Source organism: Gymnoscopelus microlampas, assembly GCF_963454915.1.
Source record: "Gymnoscopelus microlampas genome assembly, chromosome: 15".
Lineage (NCBI taxonomy): Eukaryota > Metazoa > Chordata > Actinopteri > Myctophiformes > Myctophidae > Gymnoscopelus > Gymnoscopelus microlampas.
The window spans coordinates 861,203-885,451 of NC_139952.1; the positions used below are offsets into that span (position 1 = coordinate 861,203).

At 42.4% G+C, this 24,249-nt stretch overlaps 1 protein-coding gene across 1 annotated transcript; it reads right to left on the reverse strand.

Moving 5' to 3' along the window:
• Window positions 1-9,472: 9,472 nt before the first annotated feature.
• On the reverse strand, window positions 9,473-22,387 carry LOC311061863 (CD59 glycoprotein-like). The gene is made up of 5 exons (XM_084080561.1): window positions 22,248-22,387; window positions 15,930-15,998; window positions 14,248-14,352; window positions 11,754-11,947; window positions 9,473-11,605 (listed from the first exon to the last, which is right to left on the reverse strand). Exons 2-4 carry the CDS (start codon window positions 15,985-15,987, stop codon window positions 11,754-11,756), a joined length of 357 nt encoding a protein of 118 aa, XP_083936687.1. The 5' UTR covers window positions 15,988-15,998; window positions 22,248-22,387; the 3' UTR covers window positions 9,473-11,605.
• Between the last annotated feature and the right edge of the window lie 1,862 nt (window positions 22,388-24,249).

Genomic DNA, 24,249 nt, shown 5'->3' on the forward strand with positions numbered 1-24,249 from the left:
ACAACCTGTCTGTGTGTGTGTGTGTGTGTGTGTGTGTGTGTGTGTGTGTGTGTGTGTGTGTGTGTGTGTGTGTGTGCACTTTGATCCACTGAGCACCGCGGCTCTCGCAGGCTGTGGACTAGACCAGGGGTCTTCAACAGGGGGTCCGGGACCCCTACGGGGTCCTCAGAGTTACTGCAGGATACAGGGGGCTTTACAGTACATCAACCACCAGCATCCCTACGTAGGTGCCTCTTTCCCTTCTTAGCTGTGCCTTGGGTTGGCCCCCACAGTGGCAGTTTGCTCACCACAAGTTCCAGGTGCCTGACACAGTGCCCTGCCAGCCTCATCCTTCTCTCCCTGACCTTGTCTGTGACCCGTGAGAAGCCTCCATAGAGGTTCACATTTCTGATATCGTCCGCCCATGTGACATCAAGTGCCATTTGCACCATTCTTGTGTAGACTCCATCCAGGCCCTATGCTGTGCTGTGAGTGTCCATGTCTCTGCCCCATACAGCATTACTGACTCCACTGTAACCATGAACAGCGACCTCCCATGTTAGATTTTTTTCTCATCCCCTACCAGGGCTGGACGCTCTACCGCCCTACTTCATCGAGGCAGACGCAACGCAATGGCAGATCTACAAGGACACACCACATCACAATGACAATGACTTGTGAGCGTGTAGATAGTTATTTTGTGTGACATAATCGTATGACTTAAAGGGATATTTCACTTTCAAAAAAACGTTGGGTCATTTCATCGTCAACTCAGGCTTTTGTGAGCCCCCCAGACCGTTTTTAAGTTGCTTGATTCAGTATTTAGATACATATCAGACACAAAGTTTTTTTATAGTGGTTAATATAAGCCTCTAATCAATCAATTAAATAGTGTGGATTATTATTGTTTGAAGTATATCTAGAGATAGTTACTTGTAACACAGCATGCAGAGTTTGCTGTGTAAAATTGTTGGATAAGGAACAGTACTCTGTTGTGCTCACCAGTCACCACATCACCTTCACATGCTAAACTGTCCTTCTACAAGTATCAGCCAGCCGTCCCTTCAGATTAGCGCTGTTTCTCTCTGTCTGCCGAGTATGCTGCCAGACGCATGCCTTTATATATGTTTCGTCACACAATGGTGTCTCGCACCAAACAAAGAAGATCTAAAAGCCCACAATTGATGTTGTGGGCTTGTAGATCAGCTGTTATATATTTGGGTGGAACTCCTGGTCCTGTGATTGGGTGACGGGTCACTAGGCCGGTATTCAGATGATAGACAAGCCAGTGGGCCAATCGTGTGATGTCTCTCTGCTCTATGGGCCGGTGCTACTTAAGGATTGGCCCTCTCCACTTAGAGGCCACCCAGCCCAAACATTACCGTAACTATCCTAAAACGGGGTAAAAGATAATTGGGCAGCGCAACCCGGAAATTACCGTAATGATCCTAAAACAGGGGCAAAAATGTTTTCGTTTTTATTTTTATCATTTGCGGACCACTGGCACATTAATGGTTGGCCCATTATGCCAGATGCCCAGTCCACCCCTATCCCCTATACACACACTCACTCGACAGAGTCCACCACTTGCACCTGACATAAATGAACTGTTGCATGTGTAGTGGAACGCAGTGAGCTGGGATTGAACCCGAGGCTCCCACTCGCCAGTCCGACTTGTTACAAGTCATGCCAATAGGGCTGTAGCCCCCACAGTCAAAATAGCCAAGAACCGGCGTGCAACAGACCTGCCAATCGGGCTCAGCCCTATTGGCATGACTTGTAACAAGTCGGACTGGCGAGTGGGAGCCTCGGGTTCAATCCCAGCTCACTGCGTTCCACTACAATCTCGCGTAGTCGGCAGGACGAGGAGCGTAATATCCTCGCGTGAGGGACATGAGGGACGTCGTGTACGGTGGTCCGCGGCGTGAAGTGTGAAGCGCGAGGACGCGCTCCAAAGATCGGGGGGGGTGATTGTAGCCCCCACAGTCAAAATAGCCAAGAACCGGTGTGCAACAGACCAGCCCTATTGGCATGACTTGTAACAAGTCGGACTGGCGAGTGGGAGCCTCGGGTTCAATCCCAGCTCACTGCGTTCCACTACAAATGCACGTAGTGAAATTTAAAGTTTTAAACTAGCGCTTGTAGATCGATAGACAGACAGACAAGTAGAACAATACACATAAACAGCGGCGGACTGGCTATTTGGCGTACCTTGCCCGGTGGGCCACTGTTTGAAAAATATTTTCGCTCCCGTTTTAGGATTATTACGCTAATTTCCGGGTCGCACGGCCCAATTATTAGTTACGTAAATGTTTGGGCTGGGATGCTTTCCAGCAGGGGCCTCAGTGCGGCTGCAGAGTTCATGTGCAGGGCTGAGCTGAAGCAGTGAACAATGCTAACCCTGGCGTCCCTATTTTTGATCAAAGATAAATAATTTCTGATTTTTTCAAGATTTGTCAAACATTTTCAGAATTGCTGAATTCATGGAGATTGATTTGTTTTTGTCGCATTCCTAAGCCAATAATTAGATGACCTCAGTAGGTAGCCTCGACCCACACGCTTTTATTTTCCTTTGTGTTTTGCTCAGCTCAGGAGACTCACTTAAAGGTAATATATATATATATATATATATATATATATATATATATATATATATATATATATATATATATATAGTTTTGTTAAAAAGGTTAAAGTACTATATTCTGATAGTAATCATTGCTACAGAGCGTTTGTTCGGTCACAGGGGTCTCTCCAGCTCTTTTGTAAACAGAATATAGTACATTTTCAGGTAGGTGACAAAATTTAAGCCAATCAGGAGAGAGCACTGAAAATGCATTTTCTGTTTAATAAAGAGCTCGAGAGACATGGGAGACTCCTTTTACTGAACAAACACTCTAGCAATGAGTACTATCAGAATATAGAGCTATTTAACACTTATTTAACCAAAGTAAATCACTTACCCTACCTTTAACTCTGCCGGTCATCAAATTATTGGCTTAGGAATGCCACAAAAACAAAAGCTCCATGAATTCAATGCTTCATGGGCTGTGTAATTGTTAGAAAATAAGTACATTTTAGGGTGAACTATAAGTGTATACATTTAAGTCGATAAATGATTATATTAATAGTTTACAGCATTCCATCAAACAATTCGTTTTCTCATATTAAAATGCAGGCAGGTACAGTAGCCTACATATTATTTAAGGTGTTTGTTATCCAGCATGCTACTAACAGGTATGTTATTATCTAACATGTTTGTTATCCAACATGTTTGTCTTACAGATAGACAGACACATGGGAAAAGTTGTGTAACCTCTCATTGTTTCCATCAGAAGTCATCAACAAGTTCCTCCTGTCACACTTCCAGTCAAAGAGACCTACACTGACACCCACAGGACAGAAAATGAAATGCACACAGTTCCACTATTCTCATGTGTCTCCTGGGATAGGATAGAATAACACTTTATAGGATAGAATAACACTTTTTTATTCAAGTGGCTGGAACAAAATGTTCTATGCTTCAGAATGGCAGCTCACCTCCAAGTGCATTAGGGATGGGCATTTGGTCCTTCAACGTTTAACCTTTGGACTGGTTAACTGTCTATGATGTCATAATTCTAGTAAGGTACGTAGTGGTGAGTAGGTGAAGCTACCCGGTTCTCCTCAGTGGCTGGAGCAATTGCTCTGATTTTGCACACAGCCATTGACCATTACCATCTGAACTTAACTGTGAAGCCCGTTTTTCAATTTCACCAAATCTCAGCTTCTTATTAGCATTTTTGTGTCAAACACTGTCGCCATGGTTACGGGGCTGCCCAGCTATGGGACGAACTGCCTCCCGGGTTGCCAGATCATGTGCGCATATCCCCCCACGGATGCGTCGACCGGGTATGGTCTAGTCCTACTATAATTCTAGTAACCTCTGTCCGTCCGTTTGTAGTGGTGAGTGAGTGAGTAGGTGAAGCTACCCGGACCAATTGCTCTGATTTTGCACACAGCCATCGACCATTACCATCTGAACTTAACTGTGAAGCCCGTTTTTCAATTTCATCAAATCTCAGCTTCTTATTAGCGCTTTTGTGTCAAAGAATGTCGCCATGGTTACGGGGCTGCCCAGCTATGGGACGAACTGCCTCCCGGGTTGCCAGATCATGTGCGCATATCCCCCCACGGATGCGTCGGCCGGGTATGGTCTAGTATCAATAACTTAAGTAGCAGTCCTATGTGTGGGCAGTTCAAATATGGCCTAAAACTTGTAGTGCAACATTATAACATACATTAAAACATGTATTAACCCATTTAGACCTGAGGCCAATTCTAAAAACGCCTTCTAAATCCTTTTTTTCTGAAAAACTTCAAATATTTATCAAAAAATTACAACAAAATGTGCATGTCGCTATATACTGTACATAGCAACAACAAACCCAAAAGGGGTTCCTGTCCTGAAAGGTATCGTTACAAATAGGGGTTTTAGTTCCCGCCTAAAATGGGTTAACAACGTGCAGGTCTAGATCTCATTCTGTTGTTTTCTTCTCTTCATATGTTTATTTTTTCTTATAGGTATTGTAAAATATAGGTTAATTTCGGTTATGTAGTCCTAAATGGTTAGTGACATACAGTAGATTCACATCGCTAATGCATGTACCACCAAACCCTCTATTTACTTTCAGCCAAAACCTTTCACACCAGGTCAGAAAAATGCAGTAACATTCATATGTTAAAGGTGCTGTAAATGACGGAAGTCAAGTCAGGTCATCTTTATTTATATAGCACATTTGGGGGGACCAGTGGTGACCCTCCAGCTCCTCCTCCCCTGCTCATGACCACTGACCAAGTGCAGCGTCAGATCGGCTATTTTCAAAATGTTTGCCTCTTTCTTATATTATTTGACAATTTGGCCAATGTTTGACCAGCTTTTATAGTATAGTTTGTTACTTTTGATGCAGCAATGGTCTTTTTCTTTTCTTTGTTTTTGAGGTATTAAACAGGTTCTAAAAGTCATTAAATTGTCACCTCACTGTCATCTGGGGACACCCCCCCAAAAAACACCACCGACCATCAGCTCAGAGTACTTACCACACGGCTTGCCACACCCAGGCCGTGCTACTCATACGCTAAATTGGCAGTGCCCGGGATTAAACTCATGACCTTAGGATCCAAAGGGGAGTGCTCTGCCATATGAGCTACCCGGACACAAAGTTGCACATTTAGGCAGTGTCATCATAACCTTGTTTGCATTCTTGTTAAAATATGTGTTTCCTCATTGCCCTGGTTTGAAACCCAAACCGGGCAGGACACGCACACACACACACACACACACACACACACACACACACACACACACACACGTGTGTGTGTGTGTGTGTGTGTGTGTGTGTGTGTGTGTGTGTGTGTGTGTGTGTGTGTGTGTGTGTGTGTGTGTGTGTGTGAGAACATTATGGTAGTATACTCTAGAACTGTCTATCATTCATTAATTTGTGTAGACTGTTTACATTTCTAAAATTACTATGTGATGTTTTCTACATATATAATAACCAATTAATTTGAGTGTACAAATGTCACCAAATTGACCCGTAACGGTCCATTCGTGTGTAGGCTATATCTGCAATTCTTTTGTAAGATTTGTTTGATGTAAAGTGTAGCATTGTGCACAACAACAGGTGCACGACAACAGCGTGCAACCAAGTAAATCAGGTATAACTCCAACACTAACCAATAGACCTAACCTACAAGTAAGACGCGCGAACGCTGGAAGCGAACGCAGCTCGAAAATAACAATAAGAAGAATAGAAAGGAATGAGCAATTACTTGCCATCCGGGCTGAAATATGCACAAATGACATGGAATTCTTAGATATCCCAATAGATGAACTTGTGTAGATGCTTGTAGATGTGTTATTTTTGACTGTCGCTGCTATATTTTTCTCAGAGGAGTGTAATGAGTCACCCAGGGGCACAGGCGAATTTCAGCCACACTGTAGTGCATGCAGGCAATGAGAGCGTGACTCACATGGGGGCAGCCAATGAGAGCGTGAGTGACATGGGGGCGCGGCTGCACACATACTGCACACAGACAGACACACAAGCCGAGCCGAGTGTCATAGTATGCTCCACTTGGTCGGAGGTTCGCCGCGCCTCCTTCCGCGTTCGCAATAAATGCCTAATCCTAACCCCAACCTGAATATTGTACTTATTGTAAGCCTTTAGTATCAAAAAACTAAAAACACATATTTATCTTGTAAATGTGTACAAGATTTCTCTTGTATACCAGGAAAATGGCCCTCACAATGGCCATTTATCACATTCTCCACACACACACACACACACACACACACACACACACACACACACACACACACACACACACACACACACACACACACACACACACACACACACACACACACACAGTTATCAGACACACAGTTATCAGACACACAGTTATCAGACACTGCTTGTGAACACACCTCCAATTATTACAAGAAATTCCTCCAGTGTCCTTAACACTCCTGTGTCTTTGATAGCGGTTTCACACTATGGTCCCGGGTGCGCACTCGAGACCGCTTGGCAGGTTTCGCGCTAGTGTGAATGTTGCGCATCGTTCCCCGAAACGGATCACCGTTCCGTTTCCGAAACCACCTCCGGAGGTAGTCTCGGATCCGAATCATGCATCCTAGGGGACGGTATGCTGCAATGTGAAAGCAAGCGTACCGTTTGACGGAAGTGGCCGCTATTTGTAATAGGTGACGGCATATAAACTCGACAAAAACAGTCAACAAAAACACGTCGCAGATCAATCCACAGGGGTTCAACCATGGCTGGATCCCGAGGGTTAATTTCATCATTAAATTATAAAATGAACCCGCGGGATGATGCGCTAAAACCCGCAATATTTATATATAAAACATTACATACAGAAATAGAATGAGAGCGCGAGAGATAGAAAGAGAGGCCGTGTCACAGCCAAATAAGGACAGATATATATATATATATATATATATATATATATATATATATATATATATATATATATATATATAACATTGAGCAGAAACAGGAGCACATCTAGCATAAGACTGAATAATGTGTGTTTGTAGTGGGAATTTCATAGGTTTCTTAAAAGCATCTTGGCCAATAACAGTTTACTTTTCAAACATGTAAAGCATTTATTTTCTTTAATGAAAAAAAATACACAAATACACATCCATATGATATGACGTTGTCAGCCAGGGAGAGGGGAGGGGGAGGGTGGTGGCCGGTGGGGTGGTTGGGGGAGAAGACAACCATGCCTACTTTAGGAGACCATTTGTAGGATTTGTGTACTACTTCGCCTCTAGTGGCTCCAATGGAGAATGCGTATCTTGCTAAATTAACAATCTTTGGCTCAGTGCGTTGACTCTCTCCCCAACCCTATATTCATGCGCGACCAGCACAAACATTGTCACATATTTGATGACGTCTGTGTCCACAGGCGAACTACTATGTGCATGCCGCCACCTATAGGATCGGGGGGGTATATATGCAAGTGAAGTGTACTCGGGCGCGTTAGAGCCTTGGCCAATGTGAATGTGGCCCTGCTGGGAGAGGCGATCCGCATTCGGGAACACTTCGGTTCAATCGGTCCCTAGTGTGAAACCGCCCTGAGTGTCAACCACCATGGAAATACAAACACACTGACACCGCGCACGCACGCACGCACGCACGCACGCACGCACGCACGCACGCACGCACGCACGCACACACACACACACACACACACACACACACACACACACAGGTGTGTTGTGCAATGTGTTTTTCTCATGTGAAGAAGAGTCTTGATGCGCATGCATGCGCGAAAAGAAAATGTTCATTGTTCATTTCTACTTTTGACTATGTTGTGTAAATATAGTGTGTAAGTACTCCAGTACTTTAACTGAAGTACAAATTCAACAGAGCAACTCTCACTTGTAGAGTAATATTTGACCAGGAGTATACTTTGACTCAAGAACTGGAGTTTAGTATTTGTCTACCACTGACTATTGGTTGGTTTCATAAAGCTCTTATACCATAGCCTACTGCACGGGTTCTACACTGTTTTGATACCAGGACCCCATTATATGGGGGAAAACTGCACTTGATTTATGGTGCAATTTCAAGCATATTTAAATATAAAGCCTACTTTAGCCTTGAATAGGAATATTTATTAGAAAATACATTTACAACATTCATATGATTCCTACTCATGGACGGATTAGAGTGAAAATGGGCCTTGTGCACAAAATCACAATGTGTGACCCCCCGCCTTCACCTTCCAGCGACCCCACTTTGGGGCCCGACCCACAGTTTGAGAACCTCTGGCCTACTGTATGAAATGAGCCGTGTCAAATAAAAATCATAACCGAGTGTGCAAAGGTCAAGATAACAACTGTATTTGTGCTGGTTGCACATGGGTGTGTTATCACTTCCTCTTTCAATCTTACAACACATGAACCAAGCCCTATACAGTGGCGGGAAATGACTAAAGGAACATTTACTTAAGCTATTTTGAGGTACTTTTACTTTACTTGGGTACGTCCACTTTTTTATACTTTGTACTTGTACATCTCAGATAGGCACCTCAACGTTAAATTGGCTGTTTATGTAAAAAATAAACAATAAATGTATGCTCAGTAGACATGATTTGAACATGCACGCTACATCATTATCAGACCTACATTTACCCTAGAACTTCTTGCTTATTGCCAAAATGACTGGTGATCGGGTTTTGTAGTAATTTGTAGCCTTTGTAGAAATATAGGGCCTTAAATGTAAACAATAACAAAATATATGTATTTGACCCCTTATTTGTCAAATAAATGTAGATATAAAATCAAATATAAAATACAAAATTAATGAATATTTCAAAAAATGTGTCCCGTTCTCTAAGACTGTTCCCCCTCAGTGGCAACTATAATACTTTTTCCTCCACTGCAATTATAGCCTATGCCAGCTTTAATTACACATATATCTTTGCCGAAAATAGCCGATCTACAAGCTCACAGTGTTGCATGGAGAATGTTTCATCCTCACAATTCATAAGCTGCTTTACTGAACATGATGTATTTGATAAATGACCCCATCTAGTGGTTATTTGAAGATCATTCAAGTTCTATAAAAACAGAAGGAAAGTCATTTTGAAACAAAACAATATGGACAATATACTGTAGGGCAGTGGTTCTCAACCTTTTCTTGATCAGGGCCCACTTCAACAATCTTGTATGTGCAAGTTATTTTGTCATATTTGCCCTCTGAAATTTGGATTTACAAAGCCTAAAAGCCCAACAGAAATGTTATATTTATTTTTATAAATATTACACAAGTAAATTATCACAATTATTTGTATAAACATTAATCAACAAAAAATGTCATGATTGTGACAGCCTTACCAGCAGAGAGTTGTGACACTCCTTCCATTGTAACTAAATACATATAATACAAGTACATATACCAATGATTCAAACTATACATCCTTATTCAAATAATCTTTATTCACACTTAACTGTGCGTACAGAAAGGTAGTGCAAAACGTCTTAGCTTAAGTGAAATTCAATAAGGCCTGAAACAACATCAGAAATCAATCCATGCAGACACATCTTGATTATTCGCTCTCATGTTTTGTTTGTTTGTTTTTTTGGTTCTCGTTTCTTCACCACAATGTTAAGAATTCAATTTAGATATCATGTTGTGTAGACAGATGCAATAGGTTCATCGTTTACCTGGTATTCTACAGTGTCAATGTATAGATTATTATTTTGATAGCATATTACTTTAGGCTAATTGTTTAACTGGTATCCTAGATTATTATTTGGATAGTAGCCTATATTGTTTAGACTGATCCTAGGTTTTTGGTTTACCTGTGATGGATAAGCATGTCTGATAAATGTCCTACATTGTAATCCACAGCTAATGAGTTACTATGTATTAATGTGTTATACTTCACACAAACAAAAGGTGCTATACATCACCCAAAGCGGTTCTTTGGCTTGTAATCATAGGAGAACTGTTTTTGTGCAGTGATTCTCAACCTTTTCAGGCCGTGACCCCCCAAAAACAAGAAATACATATGACTTGACAGTCATATTATTAGCAGCTGCATTCTGTATTGTGTGTGTGTGTGTGTGTGTGTGTGTGTGTGTGTGTGTGTGTGTGTGTGTGTGTGTGTGTGTGTGTGTGTGTGTGTGTGTGTGTGTGTGTGTGTGTGTGTGTGTGAGATTGTTTTCATAGACCTGATTACTTGTTTTTCGGATTGCTTGTTTCTCTCGCCAAACCTGGCAACATTTAGCGTGACAGAATCTGCGACGCTAAACGCTGTAATGTTTTTTATATAAGTGGTGGCAACATTTTTTGACACCACACGGGTATTCCCAACAATAGCTAAGATTGAAGTCAGTGTGAACATGGCCAAATAATAACTTAATAGCCAAACTAGCTCTAATGAAGCACGCTAGCATTTAGGCTAACCCTCCTGCCTGAGGCTGCAGTAAGATTTGCACTGTCTGTGAATGAGGGGAGCGCAGCGGAGCACGGTTACTGCGGGGGGCGGGCCGTCTCCCCATTCGTGTCGCCATTGGCTTAAAGGAGTGAAGGACAGCCAGGACAGCCAATGACACTTAGGTGTCACTCAGGTGTCGGACTAGGTCTGAGCCTGTTTGTAGAAACTGGGGACCCCCACCCTGACAAGCACTTGGAATTGTATGAGTTGATTAACACTATTTTCCACATTTTTGTAAAAAGTGTAAAGTACAAATTTGACAAAGCAACTTTCATTTGTAGTTGAGTAATATTTGACTAGGGGTATCTCTACTTTGACTCAAGGAGTTGAGTATTTTCTTATTCCCTCAAATCAGTGGGTTAGTAACTTCTAGACAGCAAAACAGGCAGCAAATTAAACTGTTCCTTGCTGTGGACCCCCTAGAACACACCTTCAAGGACCCCTGGGGTCCCCGGACCACTGCTTTAGTGCATTAGTGCATGGCCCACAAGAGTGCGGCCATGCTCGCCAGCAGACCAATCAGCGGACTGGCTCTCAGAGAGTGGGAGGAGTTACAGAGGTCTGACTGACAGCAGTTGAACTTTTACAAATTTGACAAAGCAGTTGAACTTTTACAAATTTGACAAAGCAACTTTCATTTGTAGTTGAGTAATATTTGACTAGGGGTATCTCTACTTTGACTCAAGGAGTTGAGTATTTTCTTATTCCCTCAAATCAGTGGGTTAGTAACATGGCCGGATCTACCATATGGGCACTTTGGGCACGTGCCCAAGGGCACCTGGGCATCAGGGGGCAAAAAAAAAAAAAAAAAAAAAATCACAAAAAAAATCACCATTTTGCAGTTATCTATTACGAATGAAATAAATAAATGATGTCAAATGTCAAAATTTTCCTCGCACGCGCGCTTCACCCCCCTCAAGCGGGCACATGAGGGGGGGGCCCATTGCAGTTCCAGTGCCCACTGCCAGGGGCACTGAGAGGTGTTAATCCAGCCCTGGTTAGTAACTTCTAGACAGCAAAACAGGCAGCAAATTAAACTGTTCCTTGCTGTGGACCCCCTAGAACACACCTTCAAGGACCCCTGGGGTCCCCGGACCACTGCTTTAGTGCATTAGTGCATGGCTTATATTTTCTTATTCCCTCAAATCAGTGGGTTAGTAACTTCTAGACAGCAAAACAGGCAGCAAATTAAACTGTTCCTTGCTGTGGACCCCCTAGAACACACCTTCAAGGACCCCTGGGGTCCCCGGACCACTGCTTTAGTGCATGGCCCACAAGAGTGCGGCCATGCTCGCCAGCAGACCAATCAGCGGACTGGCTCTCAGAGAGTGGGAGGAGTTACAGAGGTCTGACTGACAGCAGTTGAACGTGAAACTGCTGATGGCAGGGTAGCTGGAGGCCAACTTCTGGAAGTCACAATCTGCGTAGTTGATGCACTTGGCAACCACCATGCCTGTAAAGATATTATAATATATTAATAATATACACATTATTATTATTACTAGAACATTCTGCGTAGCTGATGCACTTGGAAAACGCCATGCCTGTAACACACACGCACACACACACACACACACACACACACACACACACACACACACACACACACACACACACACACACACACACACACACACACACACACACACAAATTAACAAAGACCAACCCTGTAAGAACACACACACAAACAAACAAACAAACACCATGTCTGTAAGAACACACACAAACAAAAACTATCACCATGGCCCTCATTTATCAATGAAGTGTAAAAAACTGAAATTTGCCCATACACCAACGTCCAAATGAGATTTATCAAAGGATCCTATACAGCCAATCCTAGTGTACATTTGGTCGGAGCATTGATAAATTCCACGGCTGAAACCGACCGTCATTTAAATAACACACCCTCTCTCTGTTCTCGAAACGCCCCAATTTAACGACATGAAGAACCAGAATACGACCAGACAACGCAGGGAAAGCCAATAAGTAAGAATTTCCCCCGGCCGCCTTGCTGCCTGTCTAGTCGCACGCACGCACGCACCTACCTACTTGCAAGCCCAACTGTGTCTGTCATGTATTCCGTAACGGTATAATCTTTGTCAAGTAGGCTAGTAGCCTACATGAATGACACCAATAATCGCCATGAATGGAATACAAGCGTTCACAACGCGCCGCGATGCGACACGTTGTGAACTCTTAGATCTGCTATTTTCAAATAGCCAATGCAGACAGATCTGCAATCTTATCTGAATGACTGTTAAAGCAGTTTGTTTAAATGAGTTTATAAAATGTTCTACACCACGTTGATAAATGAGGGCCAGTGTCTGTAAGAACACACACATAAACACACACACACACACACACACACACACAGTAAAAATACACATGTAAACAGTGCACGCCGGTGTTAATTTTGTCGACTAAAACTAGAACGAAAAACTTTCGTCGACTACCTTTTTACACTGACTATGAGGACTAAAACTGTGACTGTTTGTATTTGTTGACAAAATTGTCAGTATAATTAGACTAAAAGTAAAACTAGATAAAAATATTTTCGGGGTGCTTGGGTGGCACAGTAGTAAAGTCCCTTTGTGTAAAGTGCATTTGTTTGTAAAGTCCCTGCCCACCACCACCACAGAGGTTGTGGGTTCGAACCCACTGTCGTGAATCCGGCTTTGTCGGGCATCTATACGAACACAATTAGCCGTGTTCGGGGGAGGGAAGCCGGGCGGGGAGGTCATTGCACGTAATCCTATGGACTGGGGCGGCAGCTGTGAGCGGGGACTGTGGGGCGGGAGGAGTAGGACGAAGGTCCTCCCGGTGGGGGCTCCGCACTGGCAGGTGAGTCAGTAAGATACGACAGCAGTGACAACACAGAAATGTGTGTGGGGAGGAATCAGTTGGCATAACGACTAAATTGGGGAGAAAAAGGGGGTAAAAGATATTGGCTATTCTAAATAAAAATGTTATAAATAAAATATTTTCGGCACCCAGGTAAGTATATAAATGAGGCATTACGATGCATACATTTTAGTCGGCTAAATCAGCTGAAGCTTTAGTTAAACATAGTTAGTAAAACATTTCAGACAAAAAATATGACTAAAACTAAACTGGAATTTTATTCAAAAGACTATGACGAAAACTACATTTGCTGTCAAAATGAACACTGAGGCATACGGGTGCATTTCGCCTTTCCGACATGTTGCCTTTCCGACGTTGACGAACCCTATACCTAACCCTAACCCTAACCCTAACCGCACGCGGAAGCCACTAGTCGGAGTGGCGAGATGTCGGAATGGAAGGAGAACCCCGAGGCATACACAACTACTGCTACTATTGCTACTACCACCACAGGCACCGGTTTGAAAAACGAAGTAGGACACCATTAACTCTTTGACTGCCACAAAATAAAACATATTTGCCACGCCACTGCCAGCAATTTTTCAAGTGTTTTCACTAACCTTTGAGAAATCATAGAATATTCATCTCTAGTATCGACCGGATCACACAGGCAGTGGGCAGTACGAGTAACGAGTGATTCACATCCCTGTAGGTGTACATATATGATTTCTCCATCGCGACGCTTTCCCATCAAAGTATTCACACAAACCTTTTTTTAAACGGACCAGTGTGTGTGTGTGTGTGTGTGTGTGTGTGGGGGGGGGGGGGGGGGGAGAGGGGGTGAGTGTGTGTGTGTGTGTGAGAGAGGGGGTGAGTGTGTGTGTGTGTGTGTGTGTGTGTGTGTCTCTCACCACCAGTGCTGGCCACCACTTTCACACAGGAGTTGAGTTTACCGCACTGCTGTTTGCCATCACACTTAGTGCGAGTATGACACGAGTAACACTGCAAACCCATACCTGTAACACACATCAATACATTAAAATACACACTGCAAACCCACACCTGTAACACGCATCAATACATTAAAATACACACTGCAAACACACACCTGTAACAAACATCAACACAGTAATATACACATTGCAAACCCACACCCAAGGTTTCCTGCAGGAAAAGGGTTAGCCTAGGTCGAGGCTATCATAGCTACACAATGATATATTGGTTGTGCAATTTGACCCGCCAGTTTTGAAAATATGGAGTGATGTCTTGCAGAGATACAGTGAGCTGAGATAACTGGACTCAAAGGGACATTTCTCTGATCTGTGACATTTTAACACCTATCCCATCATGCATTGCTGAAAGGTGGGGGTCTGAGGGGGGCAGGTAAACACAGCAGATGCGATCCCACAGTACATTGCTCTCAAATTTTCACTATTTGAAACAGGGCTTGAGTTGTTTAAATGCACTGTTATTTTTGTGTTTCATTCATTTTGAAACTGTGCAGAAATCCAAAATAGCTGATCTACAAGCTCACAATGCGTCGCAGTGCGACGCGTTGTGAGCTTGTAGATCTGCTATTTTGGTTGTTGGTTGTTTGTGTATGTATTGTAGCGTCAGTTTTGATGCATCATTTTAATGGCCCGTACCTTTAAAATGGTATATAGCTTGACTAGGTACTAGGTGAAACACACACTAGTGTACACGTGTTTCTTGTGTGAATAAAATGCAAAAAACGCTTGGTGTTGGTGGTGACCTTGTTGCTTATTTCTTCTCAATCTATCTGACAACACACTATCTGGCAACAAGCTCTGTATGCTCTGAGCAGACCCATAGAGAGAGTTACGACACGCTTTGATCTCGCCGCAAAGCGGGTCGATATGGGCTGATAGTTCCAAACAATGGAACTCTCTCATTGAGACACTTCCGCATACCATTCTTTGTCTATTCTTCTGTTCTGTACTAATACCTGCCTATTATTCTATGCATGTATATTTTCATCCAAGCCTCTGGTTCCAGTGATCCAGCTGTATGAGACGTCATAAGTGATCGTGGAATTTGCCGTTGCTTTGAAATGGCGCTAGAGTGCATTCCGATCCTATGAAGCCAACAGGTCGACCACTCCGTCCTCGCATTTAATCCTCTCCTCCTCGCAGGGGCGGGGCTTAGGCGCGAATGGAGGTCGCGAGGAGTGAGCGAGTGTGAAAGTTTGGGGGATTGGAATTCAGCTTATGGGTCTAGCTCTGAGACCAAGCGTTCGCCACTGCCCCCTGCTGGAACTAGTGCCCCAGGAGGACCAACATAAACACATTTACACGACAGTTTTAACAAAAATACGATTGTTAATACATCTTTATTTGAGATTTACATTAGACACACGCCAACAGACTAGTGATACCTTTCAAAACGATCGGGTAGAAATAGCGGATTTTGCGATGTTTGGAATCTTTATATTTTACTACATGTTTATTCATTTATTTCATATTTACATGTCAATTTAAGCTCTGACATTTATGTCAGACATACTCTTCGAGAAGACTGTCTCTACTTCAAAAACGGTCACATATGATTAGTTAATGAAAGCTCTAGATCTTACCCAGGGCCAACACAGACAGCACAGTGCTCACCCATAGCACATTTCCACACCTCATCATGTTGTGTCACACTGAAACATGAAAGAAACATCACATTATAATCATATTTGTATTGTTATTGTTGTGGAGGAGCTAGCCCTGGTCCAGAGTTCTCTCTAACGCCCTGCCAGGCACTCGGCTCTGCTCATAGACAAGGAATTCCGCTGCCCTGCGAGGGCTCCAACTGTATTAAAAAAAATCACACCCTGTGTGAAGGTAGCAGCGCCTTTGATACATTTTGTCATCGATATGTGTTTATAATGTGTTTATAGCCATGTGTCACATGAAGCTTGACCAATCACTTTGTTGACGGGTCTGACCAATCAGAGCGTTGACGGGTCTGACCAATCAGAGCGTTGACGGGTCTGACAAATCAGAGCGTTGACGGGTCTGACCAATCAGAGCGTTGACGGGTCTGACCAATCAGAGCGTTGACGGGTCTGACCAATCAGAGCGTTGACAGTGAACACGGACAAAGTCAGGTATAGAGCAGGATCCACTCTATACCTTTGCGCCGCTAATAAACAAAACCACTTTGCTACTCACTGAAACAAATGCTGTTTTGTGTTGTTGAAAGTCTATTCTCGGTGGTGGGAAGTCTCTCAGCACCCCACCTTCTCTATAAAATACACTTTTGCACCGGAAGGAAAAATCTGGTCAACAGAAAAATTCCATTGACCAGATCTGTAGAGGGCACTGAGGAGCAAACAAAAACCTTTTTTTTCCTTCCCGTGAAATACTTTATTTTCTGCCCAAAAAGTGTATTTTACAAATTGGACGCTGGACACGAGACAGCTATTTGCCGTGGCACTTCTGATACCAAGTGGAACTTGTGACATACGCACGAGTTCAGGGAGACCCCCTCTACAACGCCACACTCTCCGCTAGCCAGAGAGGTGTGGCGGGCTGTCAAGTGAGGTCAGGGGTCAGAAAAGGGCCATTTTCAGTGCATAGCCTTTACATATTTGCAGTGGCACTTGTGACATACACACGCACTCAGGGAGACCCCCTCTACAACGCCACACTCTCCGCTAAGCCAGATAGGTGTATTTTGAAAAGTGGCAGCAATTTTTTTTTACATTAATTAATTATACGCGCGTGCGTGCCGTGCGTGTGGGATGAACTGGGGGGGAATTGTTATAGTATGGGGAACGGGCGTAGCGATGTCACAGGTTCGAGACTCGAGTCACTTCTTTTGGGCTTGTTTTCATAGATCTGGTTGCTTATTTCTCTCGCAAAATCTGGCAACACAGGTCCCAACATAGGTCCCGTTCGGTTAACTTACTAGCTCAATGATTAATGAATGAACAATATAATAATAATAATAACTAGAAACAAATTTCCTACGAAAATTTAAGTGTGCCTGCGTTGGCTGGGGGTTTTGTCGCCGTGGTAATGCGAAACGGTGTAAAAAGTAATGCGGTAAGTGGGCCGGTCGTCCCGCACGTTTTGATGTATACATTGGCGGGGCCGTGTCAAGCGTGTGGGAGGAGTAGCATTTTGATCCCTTCGAGCGGCCAAAAAAGTAAAGAAAAAAACAGCAAAATAATGTTTCAAAAATTAATAAAAAATAAACCGAAAATCAAAAAAGGAAAATTAAAAAACAGAAAAATTGAAGGTAAAAATGAGCATCTAAAACAACATTTGAAAAAAATGTAATAATTGTTTTAAATATATAAACAATTACTTAAATGGGTTTGAGTGCTTGTTTCACCCACTTCTGAAGGTCTGACGCAGAAAGTGCCCATTACACTATTGTTTGCAGTCCCCCATTTAGGGGGGGTAGGCAAAGTTTCGGAGCATTTCGGGAAATTTTCTGAAACCGGAAGTGAATAAATGGTTTTGAGTGCTTGTTTCACCCACTTCTGAAGGTCTGACGCAAAAAGTGCCAATTATACAATTGTTCGCAGTCCCCCATTTAGGGGGGCTAGGTGAAGTTTCGGAGCATTTCGGAAGTGAAATATCCACTTCCTGTTGTGACGGATGTGTTCGCAGACCCCAATTTAGGGGGGGTAGGCGAAGTTTCAGATCATTTTGGGCACTTTTGAAACCGGAAGTGAAGAGGTCCAAGTCCCGGTTGGACCATCGAGTTGCATACCCTTCAAAAAGTGTTTTGGTGAAAAAAAAAAAAAAACGAAAAAAAAAAAAGTTGGGGAAAAAAAATTAAGAAAAAAAAAAAATTGTCGGAAAAAAAAAAATTTCGGAAGAAAAAAAGTTTGTAAAAAAATAAAGTCCATGACAAAGTTTGGGGGCGGTACCATGCTGCAAACAGAAGTTACGGCCATTTAAAGCTCGGCCAATAGGAAGGCAGAGGGGGCGGAGCTTCAACACACGAAGCTCATTGGTTGTTACAGCTTCCATATAGATTATAGCAGGAGCCCTAGAGTCTCTGGGTGGTTTCCCCCCTCCCCGTAACCGTTAACTTGGGAGTGAATGGGGGAGTGAGGATGATGATGGTTAACATGGGTGTGAATGGGGGATGATGATGAAGAGTAAGTCAAGTCAGAATGAGTCTGAATTTGGGACTGAAAGGGGGCGCGGCTACATGTTTTTGCTAATAACGTGGGCGTGGTAACGCGAAACGGCGAAAAAAGTAATGCGGTAAGTGGGACGGTCGTCCCGCACGTTTTGATATATACATTGCAACTAACGAGTAAACCGTGTGGGAGGAGAAGCGTTTTGCGCGGTACGTGCGGCCAAAAGGGGCGGAGTTTAGCTGTTTTTTTGCTAATAACGTCGCCATGGTAACGTGTGACGGAAAATCGTTTCCGAGCACACTACTCCCGGCCAAGCCGCACGTTTTGATGTATATATTGCGGCGGTAGTGTAAAGCGTGCGGCTGTTACGGACGACCGAATTTTGGTGCGTGATAGAAACTTGTATTAACTAGAAAGAAATTTCCTACGAAAATTTAAGTGTGCCTACGTTGGCTGGGGGTTTTGTCGCCGTGGTACCGCGAAACGGTGTAAAAAGTAATGCGGTAAGTGGGCCGGTCGTCCCGCACGTTTTGATGTATACATTGGCGGGGCCGTGTCAACCGTGTGGGAGGAGTAGCATTTTGATCCCCTCGGGCGGCCAAAAAAGTAAAGAAAAGAACAGCAAAATAATGTTTATAAAATTCATAAAAAATAAACCGAAAGTCAAAAAAGGAAAATTAAAAAACTGAACAATTTAAGGTAAAAATGAGCATCTGAAACAACATTTGAAAAAAATGTTATAATTTTTAAAAATATATAAACAATTACTTAAATGGGTTTGAGTGCTTGTTTCACCCACTTCTGAAGGTCTGACGCAAAAAGTGCCCATTGTACTATTGTTTGCAGTCCCCCATTTAGTGGGGATAGGCGAAGTTTCGGAGCATTTCGGGCACTTTTCCAAACCGGAAGTGATATATCCACTTCCTGTTGTGACGGTTGTGTTCGCATACCCAAATTTAGGGGGGGTAGGCGAAATTTCAAATCATTTTGGGCACTTTTCAAACCGGAAGTGAAGAGGTCCAAGTCCGGGTTGGACCATCGAGTTGCATACCCTTCAAAAAGTGTTTTGGTGAAAAAAAAAAAAAATCGAAAAAAAAAAGTTCGGAAAAAAAAAAAAAGAAAAAAAAAAAAATCGGAAAAAAAAAAAAAATCGGAAAAAAAAAAAGTTCGTAAAAAAATAAAGTCCATGACAAAGTTTGGGGGCGGTACCATGCTGCAAACAGAAGTTACGGCCATTTAAAGCCCGGCCAATAGGAAGGCAGAGGGGGCGGAGCTTCAACACACGAAGCTCATTGGTGGTTACAGCTGCCACATGGATTATAGCAGGAGCCCTAGAGTCTCTGGGTGGTTTCCCCCCCTCCCCGTTAACGGTTACGGCGTAACCGTTAACATGGGAGTGAATGGGGGAGTGAGGATGATGATGGTTAACATGGGAGTGAATGGGGGAGTGAGGATGATGATGGTTAACATGGGTGTGAATGGGGGATGATGATGAAGAGTAAGTCAAGTCAGAATGAGTCTGAATTTGGGACTGAAAGGGGGCGCGGCTACATGTTTTTGCTAATAACGTGGGCGTGGTAACGCGAAACGGCGAAAAAAGTAATGCGGTAAGTGGGACGGTCGTCCCGCACGTTTTGATATATACATTGCGAGTAACGAGTAAACCGTGTGGGAGGAGAAGCGTTTTGCGCGGTACGTGCGGCCAAAAGGGGCGGAGTTTAGCTGTTTTTTGCTAATAACGTCGCCATGGTAACGCGTGACGGAAAATCGTGTCCGAGCACATCATTCCCAACCAAGCCGCACGTTTTGATGTATATATTGCGGCGGTAGTGTAAACCGTGCGGCAGTTACGGACGACCGAAGTTTTGCGGGAATAAAGAGTATGGATTAATAAATCCGGCGGATCTCAATAAGTGTGCCTCTACCATTAACATGGTAGGCACACTTAATAAATCCGGCGGATCTCAATAAGTGTGCCTCTGCCATTAACATGGCAGGCACACTTAATAATAATAATAATAATACTTCGCTAATAATATTAATAATAATATATAAATACTCAGTACTCAAGATGACTATATTTTATTTTCGGTTCAGGTGAACCAGTCTATGAAATGAATGATTGTGACTCTGACTGGGCACACTGTCTGATCTAGGGCACAGATGTAATGACATTTTTTCCAAGTAGCGCCTTTGCGTCTGCGTTCAGCTTCTCTCTGTATGGTATGTCTCTGTCACGCATTGCCCGGTCCATCTTCTGTCCTTTACCAATAAATGTGTTGTAGACTTTACACAGACTGTGCGTTCAGGACACGTTGTGACTCAACTGTCAATGTTGTTGTTGATACGACCCTAACTAATATGGCCGCCGCAACTACGTCAGCTCCTCCTCGACTCCTCCCTATTTAGTGAATTATGGATAATTTGTTTGTTTTTTTAAAATACAAAAATTATTCAAAGTACAAAGTACCACCAGGTCCCTGTGGAGGGGGGTCCCCTCCACCCAGCCCTCGCTCTACCCAGGATCGGGGTGCCTTGGTCTGGGTAGAGAGGTACTTAGAAGATTTTTTGGATAGCCTTGGGAGGCAGGCATCTTTATATATTATTATATATTATCACATATTAATATTATAGAGACACAAATATATTATCGCGAAAACATTTTATTAACGTTCTGTTAAAACAAACAAATTGTCCATAATTCACTAAATAATCACCATTAAGCCTCTTCAAACTTATTTAATAAAACGTTCTGTTAAAACAAACAAATTGTCCATAATTCACTAAATAATCACCATTAAGCCTCTTCAAACTTATTCAATATATCAATGATATATATAGGTTACCACTGGAAAAACACGTTCATTGTAAAATAATAAACAAGACTTATCCATAAAGTAACATTGATTTGTAACAGTGTTCAATAAAGTTTTGAAAAGAAAAAAAGCCACAAGCCAATAACATTGATTTGTAACAGTGTTCAATAAAGTTTTGAAAAGAAAAAAGTGAACAGTCACGGAGCCCCGCCCCCTCCTCCCTAAACCCCGCCCCCTCCTCCCTACTGCGCGCTGCAGTGAGGGGTACATGGGTTCACATGACGCTTGTATACAAGCGCACCATGGTGCCGAGTCCCCCTGGTTTATAGCGGTGTTCGATTTTTTTTTACATTGCCAACTCTCACATGTACATAAACGTTCAGATTTCAAATATAAAGTGCTTACCCCTGAGCCACGGATGTTACAAGGCGACCCGGACCACGATAAGTACCCGTATCTCCCGTATTGTTCAATAAAAAGCATTTTAATCCGATCGCCAGCCATTTTCTCCAAATTTTCTCCTATACTTTCAGCCATGCGACACTAATGGTTGGGAAGTGTATTGCACTCTGATACATTACAAAAAAAAAAAAGAAAAAAGAAAATGGCCGGCGATGGGATTAAAATGCTTTTTATTTAACAATACGGGAGATACGGGTACTTATCGCGGTCCGGGTCGCCTTGTAACATCCGTAGCTCAGGGGTAAGCACTTTATATTTGAAATCTGAACGTTTATGTACATGTGAGAGTTGGCAATGTAAAAAAAAAAATCGAACACTGCTATAAACCAGGGGGACTCGGCACCATGACTGTCATGGTATGACAGTCATGTCTCAGAGCTAATATTTGTTAAGCTATGGTTGCTCACGGAACACAGCTAGAGCCGAGCGCCTGGCAGGGCACCAGGGCTATGGAGGAGCTAACAAGGAGCAGTGGTTGTTACTGTTGTTGAAAACAAAGGTATTGACATGAAAAACAAACACAAACCTGAGATGTATTGAAGTAAACAAAGCAACACGCCCAAGCTCGCCTCGCCCACTTCACACAGACGTCAGGAATGTAAACTGTAAACCCGAGATCTTGCTATAGTGATGGCAGTCTGACACTGAATCGCCGACACACGCTTCGAACCCAGAAATAAATTAACATAGAACCACTGCTTCGAGGCTTGCTTCAGTGCGGAGAAAATCACGTGACCTATGACGTCCGAAGTAAATATCCAAGCCTTGCTTGTAACAGAGCGTTTCTACATTGCAGTATTGATATTTTTGTTTAGCGGGGGTTCAAACCCCACTTCTGACATATCATTTTCATCATGAATGGTTTCAACTGCATACATTAATATGTGTTTTTTTTGTATAGTTGTTTGTTTGTACACATTCGGGACAACGCTCCACACGTCCCAGACTCTTCTCCCTTCTGGCTTCCAAACTATGGAATGAACTCCCCATTGCAATTAGAACTGCAGTGCAGACTCACTCCCAATCTTCTGCCATAATCTGAAGACTCACCTCTTCAGGCTCCACCTCAGCCCGTAGCACTTGCCCTAGCCTTGACGACCTTGCAGGATTATGCAAAGTCTAAAATGTAACTTTGTCACTTTGGATAAAATCGTCTGCTAAATGACTGTAATGTAATGTAATGTAATGTAATGTAATGTAATGTAATTTAGATAGCATGTCATGAAGACAGATGCCAGGTCATTGTTGGCCTGGCATCCTATAGTGTGTATATTTTCAATGTAGGCTGATGATAGGTTCTTGGTTTACGTATGTATTAGTTATGATTAAATTATTGGTTTACTTATGTATTACTTTATTATTAGATTACTATTTTTATGCATTTGATGTATTATGTGTATTATGATGTATTTTCTTGTGTCCTTGCTTACTGTAAATCGCTCTGGATTAAGAGCGTCTGCTAAATGCCTAAACTGTAAACTGTAGGCTACTGTTGTTTATGTTTGAAATACTTATTTTCTATCAATTACACACCCCATGAAGCATTTAATTCATGGAGATTTATTTGTTTTTGTCGCATTCCTAAGCCAATAATTTGATGACCGGCGGACTCAAAGAGTCTTCTTTGAGTCTCCTACTGGAACATTAGCATCTTTCCGCCAGTCATCAAATTATTGGCGTAGGAATGCGACAAAAATTTGTGTAACTGATAGAAAATAAGTATTTTTTTGGGTGAAATACTCTTTTAAGAAAATCCATTTGGCTTGTTTAACATCTGGTTACTGTTGTATTTTTAAACTGTCAATAAAACATTCAATCAATCAACGTTCTGCCATTTTGTATTCACGGTTTTAATGTGAAGCACTATATTATGATTATTAGGATTATTATTATTATAAAGATCCAAGTAGCAAACATGGGAATTTATTTGTTTGTTTGTGAATGAGTTTGTGACCACAATGTTGATGAAGTTAATAAGCAGTTCAACATCGCCATCTGGTGGTTCATTATAGTTGGTGGTGGACAAAGTATTCAACCCCAGTAGTACTTGAGTCAAAGTATAGATTAGGGCTGTCATCAGTGGTGTGAAGTAACTAAGTACATTTACTCAACTGTAGTTAAGTACACTTTTGAAGAATCTTTACTGGAGTATTTCCCATTTTCAGTACTTTTACTTCTACTCCACTACATCTCAGAGGCAAATATTATACTTTTACTCCACTACAATTATTTGACAGCTTTAGTCACTAGTTACTTTGCAGATTTAGATTATTATCATAAAACATACATTAACCACTTCAGCCCTACATTTTGGCCATTTGAAAATAGCCGATCTACAAGCTCACAATGCGTCGTGATGCGACGCATTGTGAGCTTGTAGATCTGCTATTTTCAAAAGATGTATGTATTTTGAACTTGTGAAATTGGATATTCTGAATCTGTTCAATCAGTACTTTCTACTTTTGATACTTTAAGTACATTTTGATACCAATACTTTCGTACTTTTACTCGAGTAAATGTTGAATACC

Excerpts from the sequence above, each read along its gene's own strand:
- LOC311061863 (XM_084080561.1), bottom strand. The coding sequence starts at position 15,987 with ATGATGAGGTGTGGAAATGTGCTATGGGTGAGCACTGTGCTGTCTGTG. Across the intron at positions 14,353-15,929 it reads GCTGTCTGTGTTGGCCCTGG|GTATGGGTTTGCAGTGTTAC; the intron begins GTAAGATCTAGA and ends TGTGTGTTACAG. Across the intron at positions 11,948-14,247 it reads AGTGGTGGCCAGCACTGGTG|GCATGGTGGTTGCCAAGTGC; the intron begins GTGAGAGACACA and ends ATATCTTTACAG.